The 19,332-nt window shown below is 33.5% G+C and overlaps 2 protein-coding genes across 4 annotated transcripts in view; one reads left to right on the forward strand and one right to left on the reverse strand.

Moving 5' to 3' along the window:
• Nucleotides 1-12,565, reverse strand: part of LOC136849953 (protein TRC8 homolog) — a 104,571-nt gene extending 92,006 nt beyond the window's left edge. Inside the window, exons 1-2 of the mRNA XM_067123477.1 lie at nucleotides 12,482-12,565; nucleotides 6,510-6,533 (exon numbers count right to left, since the gene is read on the reverse strand). The gene's annotated coding sequence lies outside the window, so the exon portion shown is untranslated. The remainder of the gene's footprint in view (nucleotides 1-6,509; nucleotides 6,534-12,481) is intronic.
• The window catches only part of LOC136849955 (SH3 domain-binding glutamic acid-rich protein homolog), a 103,727-nt gene that overhangs the window by 73,245 nt on the left and 11,150 nt on the right, over nucleotides 1-19,332 (forward strand). For 2 of the 3 annotated variants that reach the window (XM_067123481.1, XM_067123483.1), the window contains exons 2-4: nucleotides 7,355-7,540; nucleotides 9,362-9,538; nucleotides 18,140-18,205. In XM_067123481.1, coding sequence (XP_066979582.1) covers nucleotides 7,355-7,540; nucleotides 9,362-9,538; nucleotides 18,140-18,205 — 429 coding nt within the window. The remainder of the gene's footprint in view (nucleotides 1-7,354; nucleotides 7,541-9,361; nucleotides 9,539-18,139; nucleotides 18,206-19,332) is intronic. The other variant, XM_067123482.1, reaches the window with a different exon arrangement.

Raw genomic sequence — 19,332 nt, forward strand, 5'->3', positions numbered from 1 at the left:
CACAATGAGGGAAGGTTATTTCTCTCTCTCTCTCTCTCTCTCTCTCTCTCTCTCTCTCTCTCTCTCTCTCTCTCTCTCTCTCTCTCTCATTACATATTTCAGATCAAAGAATGTGCATTTAAATATTATTTGTTTCACTGTACTTTTTGGATTTCTTACACACACCTAGACGCTGTGTATAATGAGCGAACCATTTGGCTGAAAGAAGAAGAAGACAAAGAAGAAGAAGAAGTAAGAGGAGGAGGTGGAGTAGATAGATTGATAGAGTAATTAATTAAAAGAATTGACAGGCATGACAACAGCATAATTCACTGGCAACCGAGGAACCAGAAACAATACCATACACACACACATTTTATATATATACTGTAAATATGTATGTATATATATATATATAATGTATGTATTATACATACATACACACACACACACATTATATATATATATATATATATATATATATATATATATATATATATATATATATATATATATATATATATATATATATATATATACTATATATATATATATATATATATATATATATATATATATATATATATATATATATATATATATATATATTTTATATATATATATTGCAATGTGTGTGTATGTATTTAGGCTGTAAGTAAGCTATCGTAAAATAACTGTGCAGTGATAAATTTAGTAAAAGATATACATCAGCAGAGTTCAGGAAACAGGCCAAATCAATATGTCGTATATTAGCCTAAATATACAACATAAACTTTCTCAGTAAGCAATTTCTGCCGAAATACGGCTTTCATTTCATCAATAATACCTTTTGCTAAACCTATCTTTACTAAGATATTGTACGATAATTTACTTTCAATCTAAATACATGACGCAACTCGGACATTACATAATGTTATATATAATAAAAGTTCTGTGGTAACTTTCATTTATTCAAAATATACAACGAAAGATGCAAGATCATGTTGAGTGAGTTTCACTGTGCAACAAAGACGGTGTGCTTACCCTTATTTAGTCGAAATAAACAAGGAAAAAATGTGCAATATACATCAAAATTTCACGAGACCTTCCTATTGTTCCAAATATGCAACGAAAAGTCGAATAGGTTTTATTTCTGAGTATTATCAGCCAAATACCGCGATGACTTTCATTCGGTCTAAATACACAATGAGGGACGTATAATAGTATTCATGTAGTCTAAATATACGAGTATAAAGTCATGGTGATTGGGCTGGAAGATTATTATTATTATTATTATTATTATTATTATTATTATTATTATTATTATTATTATTATTATTATCCAGAAGATGACAAAAATAAGCAAAAAGTACAGCCATTTTTTTTTTTATTAAACACACACTCGTTTTAAATAATAACTACAGCCCTACGGTGATCCAATGGCCTCCCTAAATTAACCATTGTATACTCCCAAGATGCCCAATTTAAGGAGAAGGTGGGTGGAGGGTTGTGGGAGGGGTAAGATGGCGGACAGGAAGCCACGACGTTGAAAGGGTCGACTCAGCTGGGAAAGTGTGTTGACGTGCGCTGCTCTGCGAACATCTGCTGTTGTGTTTAATCCCTGTGAAAGTGACGCCATATGGCCTCCTCATAAGGAATTCGCATTTGCGATGCCTTCGTTGGAGGTCTGTTTCTGTGGCGTTGATGATACGCTCATGCACAGACAATCAAGTGAATAAGCATACGCACACACACACACACACACAAATATATATAAATATATATATATACATATATATATATATATATATATATATATATATATATATATATATATATATATATATATATATATATATATACTTTTTGTGATATGCAACAATACTGAAGAAATGGTATGTAAAGTAATGTGATAAAAAGATTAACACAGAAAATAATAATAATAATAATATAATTATTTTTTTTTATTATTAATTAAAATATGCAAATAACCTCAAAACAAGAAACAGAAGATTGCTGAATAAACTTGACATCCATAAAAAAAATAAACAGATAAATAAATAAATAAAATAAAATAAAATAACACAAAATAAACTTAAAACAATCACTCATAATCAACACCGAACATTTTCTTGGACGTTTTGCCTTACTCCATCGAACCTGGCTTCAAAGGGAGTGTATTATATCCCCGTCCCGTCGGCCTCCGGAAGAAAGAATAGTTACAACAGACAAACGAAGTTGGAGGGTGTGAGAGAGTTTGGTTTTCAGTGCCAAGAACATGAGTCCACTTCCTAGTGAGTGGAAGACTCAATACACAGGTCTCTTTGCTGCTGTGGACACCCTCTGTGCTTGCTTTGATCTCTCTCTCTCTCTCTCTCTCTCTCTCTCAAGCACATAGAAGGGTCCATCTTTGTCCATGAGATTCAAGGTGCTTGTGTGTAGGAGAACAAAATACAGTGAATCCTTTAATTCTTAATTTCTCCTCTCTCTCAACCTCAACCTACTGATCACGAAAGCAATGTTTCCCATTCCACTTCTCTCTCTCTCTCTCTCTCTCTCTACTGGTCACAAAAGTAATATTTCCCATTCCACTTTTCTCTTTAACGCATCCTCTCTCTCTCTCTCTCTCTCTCTCCTGGTCACAAAAGCAGTATTTCTCATTCCACTTTTCTCGTTAACGCATCATCATTATCATCATCACCACCTCTCTCTCTCTCTCTCTCTCTCTCTCTCCCATCCTCTTCCTCTCTCTCTCTCTCCCCACTCCCTTCCCACTTATCCCTACTTATCGGGGGCCATCACCCCACCCCCTCCTCTTATCGTAAGGGCAAGATCCGTGGCCCTAATTCCTTTCATTATTCCGTCATCCCTGATGGTAAGGCCGTCGGTAAAATTAATCCTCTCAGGATTATCCTTCGTGAGTAAATAAATATTTCTCAGGGATAATGCCTCACGCGAAATGCTCGTTGTCTGGGCCTTTTGAGAGAGAGAGAGAGAGAGAGAGAGAGAGAGAGAGAGAGAGAGAGAGAGAGAGAGAGAGAGAGGAGGGATAATAGCAGATACTGAATCCATGAGATATGAATATTTACGAGAGAGAGAGAGAGAGAGAGAGAGAGAGAGAGAGAGAGAGAGAGGAGGGATACTAGTAGATACTTTACCCATGAGATATGAATATGTACGAGAGAGAGAGAGAGAGAGAGAGAGAGAGAGAGAGAGAGAGAGAGAGAGAGAGAGAGAGAGAAAAGAGAGAGAAAAGAGGAGAGAAGGGGGAGGGATATGGTAAATTATGATATTAGGAAAAAATGAATATGTATACGAGAGAGAGAGAGAGAGAGAGAGAGAGAGAGAGAGAGAGAGAGAGAGAGAGAGAGAGAGAGAGAGAGAATTATAGTGGGAGAAGAAAGAGAGAGAGAGAGAGATTCGACCTTGACAGTCGTGGGGCACACACTCACACACAAAAGAGAGAGAGAGAGAGAGAGAGAGAGAGAGAGAGAGAGAGAGAGAGAGAGAGAGAGAGAGCACTTGGCACTTAGCAGACACACAACGAAGGAATCTTGGCTCCCAGCATGAGGTGGTGCTGGCTCGATGCTCAATGAAACAGCAATCATTTACTACGAGATTTCACAGAACGTTATTTGCGTTATCCCGCGTTATTTCCGTTATTCTGTTTGGAGAATGGTCGTGGATGAGAATATCTCCCTGTCGCTGTCTGTCTCTTGTACATATTCGTATCTCATGGATTCAATATCTATTAGTATCTCTCTCTCTTTCTCTCTCTCTTGTATATATTCATATCTCATGGATTCAGTATCTATAGTATACCTCCTCTCTCTCTCTCTCTCTCTCTCTCTCTCTCTCTCTCTCTCTCTCTCTCTCTCTCTCTTGTATAACATTTAAAAATGGCAATCAATAGATTTTAATGTCTGTCCAAGACGTATTTAAATATGATGATATCCGTCTGTTCCTTAAAAACAATTTATTGCAATTACAAAGTATATATATATATATATATATATATATATATATATATATATATATATATATATATATATATATATATATATATATCAATGTATTTTGATTCACTGTTTTTACTCTTGTTTTGAAAAAAACAATAACCTGATTCTTTTAAAATTCTAAGAAGCGATTTTAAAATCTTCACTGAAATTATACAATATTTCTGACAGTTGTGTTTTCAGTGTTCGTTAATATTTACGTATATTCAATAAAGTTCATCCCCACTTTTAAATCATAATTTTATCACTATTCTTTGCCATTTCTTTTCACGAACTTTCACTTTTTAATTTCCATTTTTTTGTGTTTTTGCTGAAGTGCCACTTTTTTTCCATTTACCTTTACCCTCTTTCGATAGAGGAATGGTAAAATTTATTCCCTTTTCTTTATAGAAGTAATTTATTGGAGGGGGGAGGGGGGGCGGTTAATGCAATGACTGTCATGGCCTCTGCTTGCGGTGTCTTTATAGAAGTAATGTGAATAAAACGTAGCGTTATTGAGGTGGGAACAGATTGGGGTGGGGACGAGGGATCTTGCGGTGGTGGTGGGGGAGGGGGGAGTGGTAGGTTTGGCATTGTTGGGGGTCAGTGGCAACATCTCTGGTGCCATGCCAGAGGGGGCAGAAGGGGGAGGGGGTGGGGGGAAAGATGGCCGGCTAACCTTCCCAATGCCGTTGGCTTGCCTTGGGCATCGCCTCGTCTTCGAGAATGCTTTTTTTTTTTTATACAAATTTATTTTTAATGCTCTGGGTTCGTCAGTCTTGATGAAATAGGTTTGAAATACATTTTTTTTCATTGTATTTTGTATTGCTGGAAGATTTTTGTTTTGCAGTTTTTGGGTTTTTTGAATTGTTATTACAATATTCACTGACAGTGATATGCGGCTCTCGGTTGTGGGTGTGTATGTATGTATATGTGTATATATATGTATATATATATATATATATATATATATATATATATATATAAATATATATATATATATATATATATATATATATATATATATATATATATGTGTGTGTGTATATATATATATATATATATATATATATATAAATATAAATATATATATATATATATATATATATATATATATATATATATATATATATATATATATATATATATATATATATATATACACACACACACAGTATATAGTGTCTGTGGGTGTGAGTGCACAAGAGATAACAAGAACGATTGAAGACAAAATTAGAGCTTGCGTAAAGAAAGGAGAACGACGACATTCAGATGAAAATAACATAAAAGACAAACCCAAGAGGAAACATGAATATCAATGTAATACGAGAATTTTACTCTATATGTAACCTAACTGTGAAAATCAGAAGCTGTTCTCTCTCTCTCTCTCTCTCTCTCTCTCTCTCTCTCTCTCTCTCTCTCTCTCTCTCTCTCTCTCTCTCTCTCTCGTGCTGTCCGCAAAGCATGCGGAAACGGTTCACATTAGGCCTAAGAAGAAATACTTTAAGCAACGAATTTCCTGAATTCCGAAGGGGGGAGGAAGACTCTCGTGGCATAGTTTTCATTTTCATACAATTTCTTGTGCGCGCGTGCGCAAACACGCGCGCACACACACACACAATCACCCACACATGTTCATACACACATTCACACATAAATATGCGTGCGCGTTTTGTGTGAGAAACCCAAGCAATGGGGGATCGCTTGTCTCAACAAAAAAAGTTTTGAAGTGAACGGTTCAGCATTCAGAGTTTGAAAATGCCACACCTCCAGTAATTTTTGCGATACTGAGTTAATTTTCTGAAGATGATCTTCAGGAACTGCACCAAATACGTAAATAAAATATGATATGTTATCTATTTACAAGTAATGTCGAAAACTGAACAAGTTATGGGTGATTTAACTTTGAATTACTTTTAAACTCATTTTCCACATTCTCATGGAAGTGGGAAAAACTAATCTTTCAGGATGCGTGATAATCTTATGAAAATGAAAAATGATGAAAATTAAAATTCCCTTGATAGCTAATGTAAAAACCCTTAAAACTACCTATGATATCTAACATTAAACCTACAGTGCGCCATCAAGAAACTGTCTCTGTAACCCTCCTTTCGAATGCCTAGTGTTGTATGATTACATGAGTGATGAGTACTGATGAGTGAAAAAATTATGGAAAAATTGGCTCAATGGTGAAGAAAAGATAAAATTTTTGCACTTCGTACATTTTTTTCAATTAACAATTATAGGTATGCTATGATTTACAGTAAATAAAATATAAAATCCAACAAAACATTTGCACGAAAAATAATAATACCAAGAGAAAATCAGTCGCAAGCAATCAAAATTAACAGCCAAAACTACGTTAGAAATTTCTACAATTTAGGGAAAAGTAAAAGTAAAAGAATAAAGAGCATTACACAGAGAAAACAGTTGAACAAAAAAGTACTTAACTATAAATAACATAAAAAAGCCTAAAGAGAGAAATGAATACTGTACCTTTAAAAAAATGTTCAATTCATCAAAAGAATAACATAAAAATAATATATCAATACTCACCAAAACTGAGACAAAGCAGAGCTTCTGGAAAGGCACAAAAAATGAAAGATTATTAATATTGTAATAAACTTGGATCAATGTTAAGAATGTTGGTCATTCTGCCCGTAATGGCTTTAGCCCCCTTCATCCATATACTGTTGCCTATCAATTCCCTTACCACCCCCCCCTCAGATGAAACCTCTCAGTGGTTGAGCAGCCTTTGTCGCTTGGAAACTTTAAGCCCTTTCCTGTAAGTTGCTCAAGGTGCTCTTTTTGTATAAAAATAATTTATACATTTATAGGCAGTCCCAGGTTTACGACGGGGGTTCCGTTTTTACGCCGCGTTGTAAAACGAAAATCGTCGAAAACCAAAAAATCCTTGAAAATCGTCAAAAATCCTAAGAAAATCTTAGTTTTAATGCTTTGGATGTATTGAAAACGATATAAACTACATTTTTATTGAGTTTTTAATAAAAAAAACCTCCAAATTTTTATTATTCTGCCATTCTGGAGCCATATTTCTTCCAACGGATCGGCGTACGAAGCGTCATAACCCCGGAACATGTGTCGTAAACCGGGAAATAATTTCTGATGAATATATTTGAAAAGCGTCGTAACCTCTGAACGCCGTAAGCCGGACCCATCATAAACAGCGACTGCCTGTATATATATATATATATATATATATATATATATATATATATATATATATATATATATATATATATATATATATATATATATATATATATATGTGTGTGTGTGTGTGTGTGTGTGTGTGTGTGTATGTTTGTATGTAGATTATTGTAGGACAGACATAGTTACTCCCATCTCACGACCTTGCTAACTGCCACCTTTCATTGCAGGTAAAAAAAAACCAACAGCGAGCCCTCATGATCCTTGAGAGTAAAAACATTCCTTTCGTGACCATCGACATAACTGACCCGGGCCAAGAGGACTCCAAAGACTACATGAACGAGAATGCGAGGCCAAAAGGTAACAACAAAGTCCCTATGACGCCACAGATCTTCAACGATGCTGATTACTGTGGGGTGAGTTTTTAGTGTATTTTTCTTTCAGTATCAATTTTTATGGTAATGTTCCACCCCAGCCTAAGGCTCTTCCCCTCTCATTGCTTGTGGATTTTTGTTTTTGAATTTTTGAAAATTTAAGAAACTTGCTCTATTTCACCCATAGCTGAGAACTCCCCATTGTCCTCCACCCATTATTGTTGTTCTCTTTTATGATGCTACTTTCCCCATTCCTGGGTATTCCCACCTCACCCCCACCCCCATCTCCATTACTGTAGTTCTTCTAGTATCTAACTGTATGGTAATATTCCACCAATTCAGTAGTCTGTCCCTTAGTCCCTCATACGAATATTGGTCCGTCAACTGGTTTTGCAGGTAAGAATTTTATTCAGAAGGAACCAAATTTGCTCATAACACAGTCATAGACAACCTAACCTACATTAAGCTAACCAATTTTGAGGCAGCCATCTGGATTGGGTGCTGCATGTGGACACTGATATGACCAAAACCAAAGTGGTGGGAGAACTAAATTTCAGTGACACCAGATCCAAGTCTGGATAAAGGAGAGGGGTTGCTGTTAGTGGTAATCTGCATATTGTAATAAGAAAAATGGTCCCTGCAATTGTCCCAAGGAGTCTTCTGTAAGTGCCAATGGATAAAAATTAAGAACAAAAGCATAAGTCAGAATTTGAGTTCTAAAAAAAGTTGCAGGATGTTTACATATTTTATTATCATGACAGCATAGAATTCTTTAGATAAAATTATCCACTTTTTAATTAAAGACAAAAACAATTTGTTTATCAATTGTGTTACTATTTTTTCTTATGTTTATTTTTATATTAATGACAAGCTTCTATATGCAATAAAAAATAATTTGATGCATTTTCAGATTTTGTTATACTGTACTGTAATAAAAAACAATCTTTCAATTAAAAAAGAAAGAAGCCAATAGTTGTGTTAAAGTGAAGACCCTGTCAAATATATTTAAAGTTAAATTATTTTATAACATTCAGTTTGTACAAAACATATTTAAATTTTTTTAATATTTCATTATTATTATTATAAAATCATCTCCAACAGATAGATAGGAGTTATTTGTCACTTTTTTCAACATGCAACACTTTTCATTGTTCATCATTTTAACAACATTGCTATTATGAATTCAAGATTTATCTGTTGTTTTTTTCTAGCACAAGATAGTATTTCTGTTACCACCATTATCATTATGTTCTACCGTTGGAGAATGCACACTTCAGAAGAACAATGTACAAAATACTAGATATTTTCCTTCTCTTTTAATTTTGTGTGACTTTTCACAGTGTTTTGCCCCTCTAGTTAATGCAGATTGAAAGTATGTATTCTAATATGCTTGAAATTAGGAAGTCCTCTTCTCTTAAGAGCACCTTCACATACAAGTCACTGCCCATGGGAACGGCAAATATGCTGCATTACTATATTTCAATTTCCTTCATAAGCAAGTCCTAGGATTCTACATAAGAAATACCTCCCCCACAAACAGACATTCCTTTTCAGTTTTGCTGCATTTTCAAAAGAATTTGCCTCCAGGGTCTTAATCACTCACTTGGCATGTATTTAAAACCTCAGAATAGTCAACTTAATTTTTTAATATATTCAAGTACGCAAAGTTATAGTTTTTCAGCTATCCATCATTTTCATCTAAGGCTGTCAATCAACGCCTTGTTACAGTAAATGTATTTGTTCTTCATTTAGATTTCCTATATGTTTTGTTTGCAAATGCAACTTGTTTCAAGTCACATAAAGAGCTTTTTCATGCTGCATTCACCTCATGGACAACAAATTTACGTTACTGATTTTCCACAGGATTTCGATGACTTGGATATGGCAAATGAATGCGATACCCTGGGAGATTTCCTCAAATTGACAGATGAACAGAAAAAGGACATAAAAATTGGCATCACCAGTCTCGTACCCGACGATGAGAAAGCCAAGCACCAAGACAGCCAACCTTTGACTAACGGTGTTTCAACTAGTCGAGAGGTAGGCGTGCATTAAAGCACCTCGCGCTGGCTTGGAGTAAGGGACTCATTGCTGCATGTTCTGCTGCGCCAGTTGGGGTTACATAGGAGAATACAGTTGGCTAATGTATTTGTATTATGTATAGATTTACTACTACTTTCATCAGCTGATTGGAACTAACAAAAAAAAAAACTCATGCAATGTGAATATGCTTAAAATGTTCTCTTTAGCGTAGTCTTTAGATACGATATTACACGTCAGCTTTAAAAAATACGTTTGTGACTTTGTCAGTTATTCTCTAATGCTCATTCTCATTTAACACTTTTAAGTTTAATAAAGAGATGCAATAAATTGTGAAAGATGCTGTACTCATTTTAATCTTTGATATCCAGGATTTTGGAATTTTCTTCTTTTTTGTGTTTTTATTCAAATATGATTCCTAACCTCTGCATCTGACTGACAAAGTGGCAATTTTACAGCGTGCAATTAACATTCCAGCTTGATGAGTCGAGAACTGAAGTATGGAATTGTATTCTTTATTTGTGTAGAACATTTTAAGTCTGAAGCTCAAGGTACAGGTATTGTAAAACGACTTACAAAATATTCATACCTGATAATATGACCTTCATTTTTTGGCAAGTAGAAAAGTTTTAGAAATAGAGAGCTCATTTTGTCATGGATACCATTACTAACTGTAGAAGTTGATTTCTTCTTGATCACAATCAACTTTGACTACTGGAGTAGAACTTAAACAGCGAAGAACTATTACCCTGTCTGATCAGGGTCGAAGTACTTCACAAATGAAGTTTTTTAGACGTAGGGTTTTTTATCTATTGAATTCGTAAGTGCATTTCTTTTCAGATTGTACATCAAACCCATGTGATAAATAACTTAGGAAATTAAACCTCGTTAGCAATGAAAAATAAGCGTGTGGAACGTTTCTTTAGAAGCTAATCACTGAAATAAAACAAGCAGATGCTACGTAGTTCAATTGCAGAGCATTGTTTACTCATGATGGCTCATTTCAGGTCCCAGTTTCAATCATTTATGTAATTTATGTATCCCAAAAGTAGGTTATAGAGGTTACGTGCATACATTGTAAGACATATTTAGATGTAATCATTTGGGTCTACGAAACATGACTGTAGTTTTGAGGGAATTAAATTTTTATTTGTAGTTACTATTTAGTGCAGTACACACAAATGCCAAAACCTGTACTTCTTTACTGATTAACTTTATAGAAATAATTTTAGCTTTAATTTTTGTACTGTACAGTAGTTCATAATAGTCTTGTAGTGCTGTGTAAACTTAACAAAGTCACAAGCCCATGGTGATACTACTGTATTTTGTGCAGTAGGAGCTAGACTGAAAATCTTTATTGCCTTATAGATAGACTGTCAATCAGCAGTAGACAATCCTAGTTTTTCTAATCCTTATATAAAAATAGTCAATTGTACTACCAGTACTTATGTAATGCTAAATATAGTTCATTGATTTGGGCTAAGTACATCATGCTTCCTACTAATAGTTGTACATTTGCAGGTAGTAAAATTAACTATTGGCAAATGTGTCTTCACATTCACAAAGATTTTGTAATGATGTAGTTTCTTCTCCTCACTATCTTTTGTTTTGCCTTGTCCATATTTTTCAAAGCTTATCAAAGCACCATTCAGGTACTGACTTTTTGCTAAGATCCTCCTTGTTCCAGTTGATCTTGTGAAAGCCAGTCCTCTTCATCCATGTATTAAGACTGATTTCTAGTGGCCTACTCATGATCACTGAATTTTATGGCCCTTTTATCTGTTCATCACAAAGATATCAATAGCAATGACTTAGTGTCTTACTTTCACCATATTTTAAGAAATTCTCCCATACGTACTCTTCTTGTTTGAACTCCGTTAATTTTGTATTGGTTACAGAATGAGTCACGTTTTAAGCTTATGAATTTTTGTAGTTGTTAGAAAGTAACTTATAAATTCAAAACAGGGTTAAGAATGCTCAACAAAGTCAAACCTAAGGGCTGTCTCAAGCACATTACACAAATCAGTTCCTCATAATGTTATTTACTGCTTCTTTAGTGAAAAAGACTTCAAACTGCTATGTGAATTATAAAATAATTTTGCATTAGTGACATCCATACTCATCCATGTACTTTACTGTATATTTATGCCCAGGCCACAATAAATTCAAGAGTTTGACATGGATCTTTGGTCATTTTGCTCTTGTCATCAAAGCTTTGAGAAATGAATTGTTTATCACTTACATACTGTCATCTTTAGAACAGATTAAGTACCGTATGTAACATTGTGTTTTTCTAAGTATTTTTTTCTAGGATCTGAGTTATTATCTACTATTCTGTTTTGTATTGTTTCCTGTTTAGGAATATTATGTCAATAAGTTCGTGAAATTTCTGTAAATTTGTTTGGCGTTTTTTTTTCAGTCTTCTAAGGTACTGCACTAATTATCAACTAGTCAGCAACAGTTTCTTGTGCAGTACAAAATCTGTGTGCATAATTAGTTTATTATATGACAAAGATGTAATTTGTAAGGGGCTAAAATAAATAATATTTCCTGATTAATACTGTACTATTACCGAAACAATCATTGTATTTTTCCAGTTCTTTAGGTACTCCACTCAAGAAACTGTTATTGACTAGTTTTTCAGTACTGCTATTGTACTGTATTACTATACTCATTCTACATGAAGATAATTGAAGAATTAAAAATAAAATTAGAATCATGTGTGTTTCGTATATGTCCTTGTAGTCACAAATGCATGCAGAGAACTTATATTTCTTGCTATAAAGAGCATAATTACTGTATTAGAACAGCATACAATTGAATTATTAACCTGATGCTGCTGACTTGATAACTTATTCTCGGCACAGCTGTTTTCTAGTTACTAACATGGTAAAAGGTAGTCTCATGCTTCAGGGAAATGCTGTAGAGGTAAACAGTACTTACATTATCTTCTGGAAAAGATCATTTACACATAAGTCGAGTACTATTGAATCCCGTGTTGGTCATTCTTAAACTATTCAACCATTCCTGAAAAAAATAGAAAATCTTGGTCATTACAGACTTTAAACAGTTGGTATCACATTGCATTTTTGGTAATATATGTATAATTTCTGAAAAATGAACTCATAATTTTTTCTTTGGTCTGTATATTGTGTAAGAAAAAGCACTGCTTGTTTATATAAATTGTGTTTCATTTCTTTACTAAGCATTTTTTTAAATAAAGGACAACATTTCTATGACACAATATACAGTTCTTTAAGATGTACCACTAGCTGATGCTAATGGGTTTCTACTAAGCTCATATTCTTTCTTAATTTTGAGCATTGAAATGATTTACTTCAACAAGAATCCAAACAACTATACGTAGTGTGTCATGTTTGTAAGCCTTTTCCAGAAATTTTTATGCCTTTTGTATTTCAGCTTGAATTGTAGTGTAAACTAGGCTGCTAGAAGTTTTTCAAGCTTTGAAATATGGGAAGCTGCTTGATAAAAAAAATCGTTTAAGTAAATGCAATTGCTCACTTTCAACAAGATGTATTCATCAGGATACCAACACAGTTAGATACAATACTTTACCATACAACATATCAACCTCTGATTTCAAGGATTAAAATCAATTCCAACCTGAAAGTTTGCAATTAATTTTTTGTGAAGAAACTGAGATAGAAAATGATGCTGAAGTCATGTTCTGACTCTTCGAAGATGATAAAATACTAATCACTTTGATGACAGACGGTTTAAAGATTTGTGAAGCCTTGAAATGTATGAAATGCCATTTGAACTGTACATCAAAACTTGTACTGTTTCCTTCTAATAATATAACAGTTATAATTCAGGGCTTATAGAAAATTATACAATTTATGCAATACAGAATTTGTTGAGGATCACATGATATACAAGGTATATCTATTTTAAATTTTCAAGGCTTTAGTTTATTGTTCTTTAGTTTATTGTACAGCATGAATCATGGCAATGAAACTAACAAATATCTAAAAGATTTTGTTATTTTGAGGATAAAGTTTTGAGAAGAATATTAGGAGTCAAGTGGTGGGTTTGAATTAGAAATGGTACCATAAGGGAAATTATGGAAGCTCCATATGTACATGGGATAATGATGAATGGAAGACAGTGATAGCTTGGGCACATTCTTTGTACAATCCTTGGGAGAATACTCTGTGGCAAGAATCAGCTGGGCTACTGTTGGCACCAGAAGAGTTGGAAGACCAAGATCTATTTGATGAGTACAGTACTATGAGACAGGAGGCTAGAGATGAGTGGAGATTTGTGGAAGATAAAACATGGGAGAGATATGAGTGGCAGAAATTCACAGAGGCCCTTTGCATCATGCAATATGGGAGGTGATGATGATGATGATAATGATGATTATTTAATCATAATACAGTTAGCTGCAGTTATGATACCTTACTTTAGTTATGTGCAATTTACATGTATCAATCCAAATAATTACTGACTTGATTAGACAGGTCCCTAAGTCTATGCATCCATATACTATAAATTACTATGAAACACGTCAAAAAAACAGAAAATGAAGAATGGAGTAAAATTAAAGGATAATGAGATTACTCAATTTATACCGTTAATTTGCAGTTACAATCATAAATAAATAACTTTATCACGATTTAGATTGACAGTCTTCACAAGAACTACAAGACAAGTGAATTCCTTTTAAATGCTCACAATTATAAGGAATGAATGAAGGAAATAGTTAAGCTTGACATTACGTATGAATTAATAAATAAATTTGATAAACATTATGCAGGAACCTTAATTATTTCAAATGACAAGTACCAAAATTATACAAAAACATGTACCTAGGCTTTTCTTTTACCTGTTTCTCAGGCACATTTCAGAGGTTTTTACCACAAAACTTTGTTGGCTAGAAGGCTCGAGTATTAAAGCACAAAATAATTGACATAATGTCTTAGATTTTCATCACTTGCAAAAGCAATTTTTAGAAAATGTAGTACCTGGCTTTAGAACTGAGACCAGACTTGTACAACACTTGATACCCAATAGGGGTTTAATCTAAAACAGAGGCTCTAGGTGAAAGATTAACACAAAGGGATAAGTTTAAAAAAAGATAGGCTGCAAAGCAACAGAGATACTTGAATGTCAATTAAATAACTATGCAAATACAGAGCAAATCACCAGAGAAAATTGTTACTCTATTTTATTTTAAAGCTGCTTTAAGTTATATGAAAGAGAATTAATTTCATATGAAAAATATACTCTCTTGATGATGACAGAATTTAAATGAAAAAATTTGTGAATGGTTAGACAAATATACAATATCATTTCACAATGTACAATGGGTTCCACTATACATGGGACACAGATCATTTTTGTTCCAGAATAAAATTTTTAACTGTTGATCTGATCATAACAAAATGAAATTCACAAGTAGGGGCCTAAATCATGAAAGTAAAGAAAATTCTCCGTTTATCATCATCACTTGCAGTTGCCTTTGGTATATTTAACATGGCAAGGATTTACCACCCATCTACAAAGTTTCAGCTTCAATCTTCCATCTGCCAGTTCATGTGGATAGAAATATAATGTAATTCTAGCATTTCTTTCTCCCTCACCGGTGGCCAGCCATCTGTCACCCCCAGATAACCCCAATTAATCAATTAATCAATCTCTTTCAAGTGGTGCAACACTCAGTTACCAGCACAAAGACCCAGTTTTGGTGCCAGGCAAATGCAAAAGCAATCTGGGTTCATTTCCTGTAAAAGTGCTTCTGTTGACCTAAACAGTAAACCATTGTTCAATCAAAATGAAAACAACTAAAATAAAAATTTAAAAATGAAGGGGCCTTGATGAGAATCATCTTCCCAGGGTGAAAACACTAGCCAGATGCACTCTCAGTTTACAGTATGGTTTTTAATTTATTGACAGAGTTTCATATCATGTGTCAGGTAAGTTTTTGCTGCATCATATATCCTTTAATTCAACATAATAACAATTAAACCTGTGTACAAATAATCTGACATTGCTAAAAATTGTTCTCAAATAAAAACTGTAAAATAATTCACATGGAACCATTTTGAAACATGGAGGCATTAAAACATCATAAAAAAATTAAGGAAATTAAATTTTCCTGAGGATTTCCACTCAAATCTGGCCTTGCTAAAATAAGATTTGTTTAGGCTATAGAGCCAAACACTGGAGCACTTTCAGTAATGACAGGGAAAAGATAGTGGTTAGGCAGCAAGATGAAAGAAAACCAGAAAATAAATGAGATGAAGTACAAGGATCTAAAGGTGAAACTGGAATAAAAATCCAAAGTTGCACTAAGAAATATGTAATACTTAGAGAGGTTGGATAGCAAGACGGAAGAAAGGAAGAAGGAATGGAGGTAAATTAAAAGGCTAAAAGTGGGTAAAGCTAGTTTAAAGGGATGTTGCAAACACCCTTTAGTACCAGTAATTAAAATAGGTTTTCATGCTCAGTAATGAATGCTATTTCCATAACCAACTGATTTGGGTTTTCATTACTCAATTTACAAAATATCATTATACTTAGGATAGTTGGTGACTATTTTGCTTTTTGTCCAATGCATATATTCTAAATGTAAAAGTGATAAGCAATCTGAATAACACCCAACAACGTTTAATAATTATCAGTGTGATAAATTCCTTCCTGATAAAAGATGGTGGAAGGTGGAAAGCAGATTTTTCTTTAGTCTCACTTCTCCCTAAAAATCCTTAAAGAAATAACACACTTTTAAATGCCCTCCATAGCCACTCCAGTTTGCAATCACTGTTTTATCAAATACTAATCTTACAATCTACTGTTACCTTCCTTATTCCTTTTCAAGATTTGCTTCTGAATCTCAAAGTACATGACATCGAAGAAAAATTCTTGTAGGTTTTGATATACAATTACAATGTGAATAATCAAGATATTTCCTGAGGATAATATCACATGGTCTTGGTAACATTAATGAGTTTCTAGGATGTTATAAACTAAGAAAAATAAGGAAACAACCATTCAAATGATAATATGAATAAGAATAAGTAATTCTCTAAAAATAACTGATTTTGTTGGGCTAACCTGGCTTATGCCAACATGGTCCTTGTTTGTACAAGGAGTTCATAAAATGGAGGATGAGAATAAATCTACGCAGTAATAACAAAAAAGTATGATTCAGTGAGAAATGTTGAATGACCATAGAAAACGTAGAAAAAGATAAAAATTTGTTTACCAACATGGAAAGAAATCAAATAAGGATAAGTTAATATCATACAGAGAATCCGTGATCAGCTTTGTCTTTGAACTTGTGTGTATCAACTGGGATGTACAGAAGATCTAATACAGTACTAACATATATCACTAAAGCCCAAACTATTTTTAGGGATAAAAATAACCTCTGCAAAAACAGGTGACAAGGCTCTTATTAAGGATGTGACGGCATTGTAAACTTTTAATTATTAAACTAAAGGAAAATAAGGAGCCTCAATCGCCTAAAAACAATAAAACACTGGTAAAAGAGGTGGCACCAAAAAATGCCAAAATGAGATATAATGGATCTCATTCTGATGATGAAAAATAATCTCTGCAAAGCAAGTGGTTTAAACAGTAGATACCCTTTCAACTAAGTGACCCTGAACCACTAAAATACTTTATTATTATTTACTTACGTGAAAGAAGTGCAGATTAATAGCTCGTCAACCCAAAGCAGTTTTGTGTGAAGTCTTTGAAGTTATAACCGCCTTATGAAGTCTTGAGGTTATATAATAAAAATCCATAATATAAATTTTTTTATATTTTGCTTTATCAACAAAGCAGAAAACTATAGGCAGATTGAATATGGATATAATCTAAGAACTTGAAGCTCATCAATTTATGAAAAATCTAGTTGTTTGCATTTCCAACAGGAAGATATATTCTACTGCACTGTGACATTTTACAAATGCACACTTCCTGAAGCAACATTTTGATAAAAGGAAATGACTAAGTGGAAAGGAATTAAGAGGCCAGTAATCAAAAGAAAAGATACATAAATAAATAAAGCATTACCAAAACACCTTGTTGCCTTTGATGGTAATGTATCATGAGTATTATACAACGTCTGTAGGTAAAGTTACATTATCAGGAAAACCGTAACTTCTCAGTATATTTCAACATTACCAGTAAAGTGTGCTTTACCATACTGTAGCTGTATTAAAATTAGAACATACAAATAAGGAAAGACTGATAGAATTTCGAATTCTAACTTGTTAATTATACAAAAAGTTCAAACAGATCTCTTTAACACATCAATTTTATAAATGTATATCATACCACAGACACCAAAATTATGTTGCATGTTGTAGTGATATAATTAGCTTGCTAGAAGCGCTAGCCTTCTTGAGACTAATAGCTTATAAAACGAAGTGCTCACAATGCAAAAAGGTGATTTTGCATAGAGAACAATAAATGAAATTATCAAGTGATCTAAGTATACTGATGTACCGTAACTTGATGTGCACCTAATACAGATTTTGATTAGCAAAGTTTAGTTAAAGATGATTGTTTTAAATTTTACACAAAAATAAAATGCTAGTAAATCCTCTTAACTTTATTTCTACTAACCAGGCTTCACAGGAGAAGCGCCCACCATCTGACGAACCTAAGGAAACAGAAGAAAAGACTTTGGAAGAAGTGAGTTGTGTTATACAGTTCCAACTACAGTTACACTTCATAGCTGCCTTTTTTTTCCATGACACACGATTCTACTCTACGCTTAGTAACGTGTCTGCGCCACACTCAGATGAACAAAGAAACTTGAGCCAAATACAGTAACATTAATTACCTTCATGATCTGTTGTAATTCCAGTACAGTAATATACACTATTTTTGTAATCATTTTCATGTTTCGTACAGTATTAAAAAAATAAGACTTGAAATGTAGATTATCATATTTTGCCCTTATATCAGTCATCACATGTGTTCATTTTCAGGTTTATTTACAAACAGGAATGTTAAAAACTAAGCCTGTTTTGTAGTGCTTTCTTTATAATCACACAATTTTGTTCAAACAAGTATAGTAAGTCAAGGTGGTGTGTACAAATGCAAATGGATTTAAACAGACATGGAACCTTAATCAGTGCAGCGTTCAACAAAAAGACAAAGTAAATTAGAGTACTGTATTGCCATTAAAATAATCTAGTGCTACTTATGGTCAGGACAAGGAACAATTTATGGTTGGATGTAATGAAGTAGTTTTATATTAATACCATTTCAAGAATCATGCAAATGACTTTAGAGTTTTAATGAAAAATTAGACTGTTGGTAAGAAAACTGACATATGAAATTCGAAGACGTACCCATGTAAAAGGTAACTCCACATCTTGTTACCCACAGTTGCTGAACAGAATAGTCCATATGCTTCCATTTCAGAATTCAAATTTGTCTTTCAGTCCAAATAATTTTTCTCCCCCTTTGTGTAGCTTAAGAGCTTCTAACCGACAACAAGATTCATCTTAGTGAAAATGTAGGCCAAAATCCAACAGTAATGATTTATTCAAAGGTTTTTTCTGACCAATAATCATAATCAAAATTCATAGTAGTCAAGACGTTATGAGATTTTTAAAATTGGTTATACAGTACCTGTTAAAAGCACCTGTAATATGAAAGTAGACTGGAAATTATGATAAAAATTTTGTGGATGTTTCTCTGCAAGTGTATATGATGCCTTCTTCAATGTTTTTTAAGTCATATTTCCTGTGTATACATCATACCTGATGGATAATTGATACAGGGATGAAAATGACAACCACATTGGGTTC

Source organism: Macrobrachium rosenbergii, chromosome 21, assembly GCF_040412425.1.
Source record: "Macrobrachium rosenbergii isolate ZJJX-2024 chromosome 21, ASM4041242v1, whole genome shotgun sequence".
NCBI classification, from domain to species: domain Eukaryota; kingdom Metazoa; phylum Arthropoda; class Malacostraca; order Decapoda; family Palaemonidae; genus Macrobrachium; species Macrobrachium rosenbergii.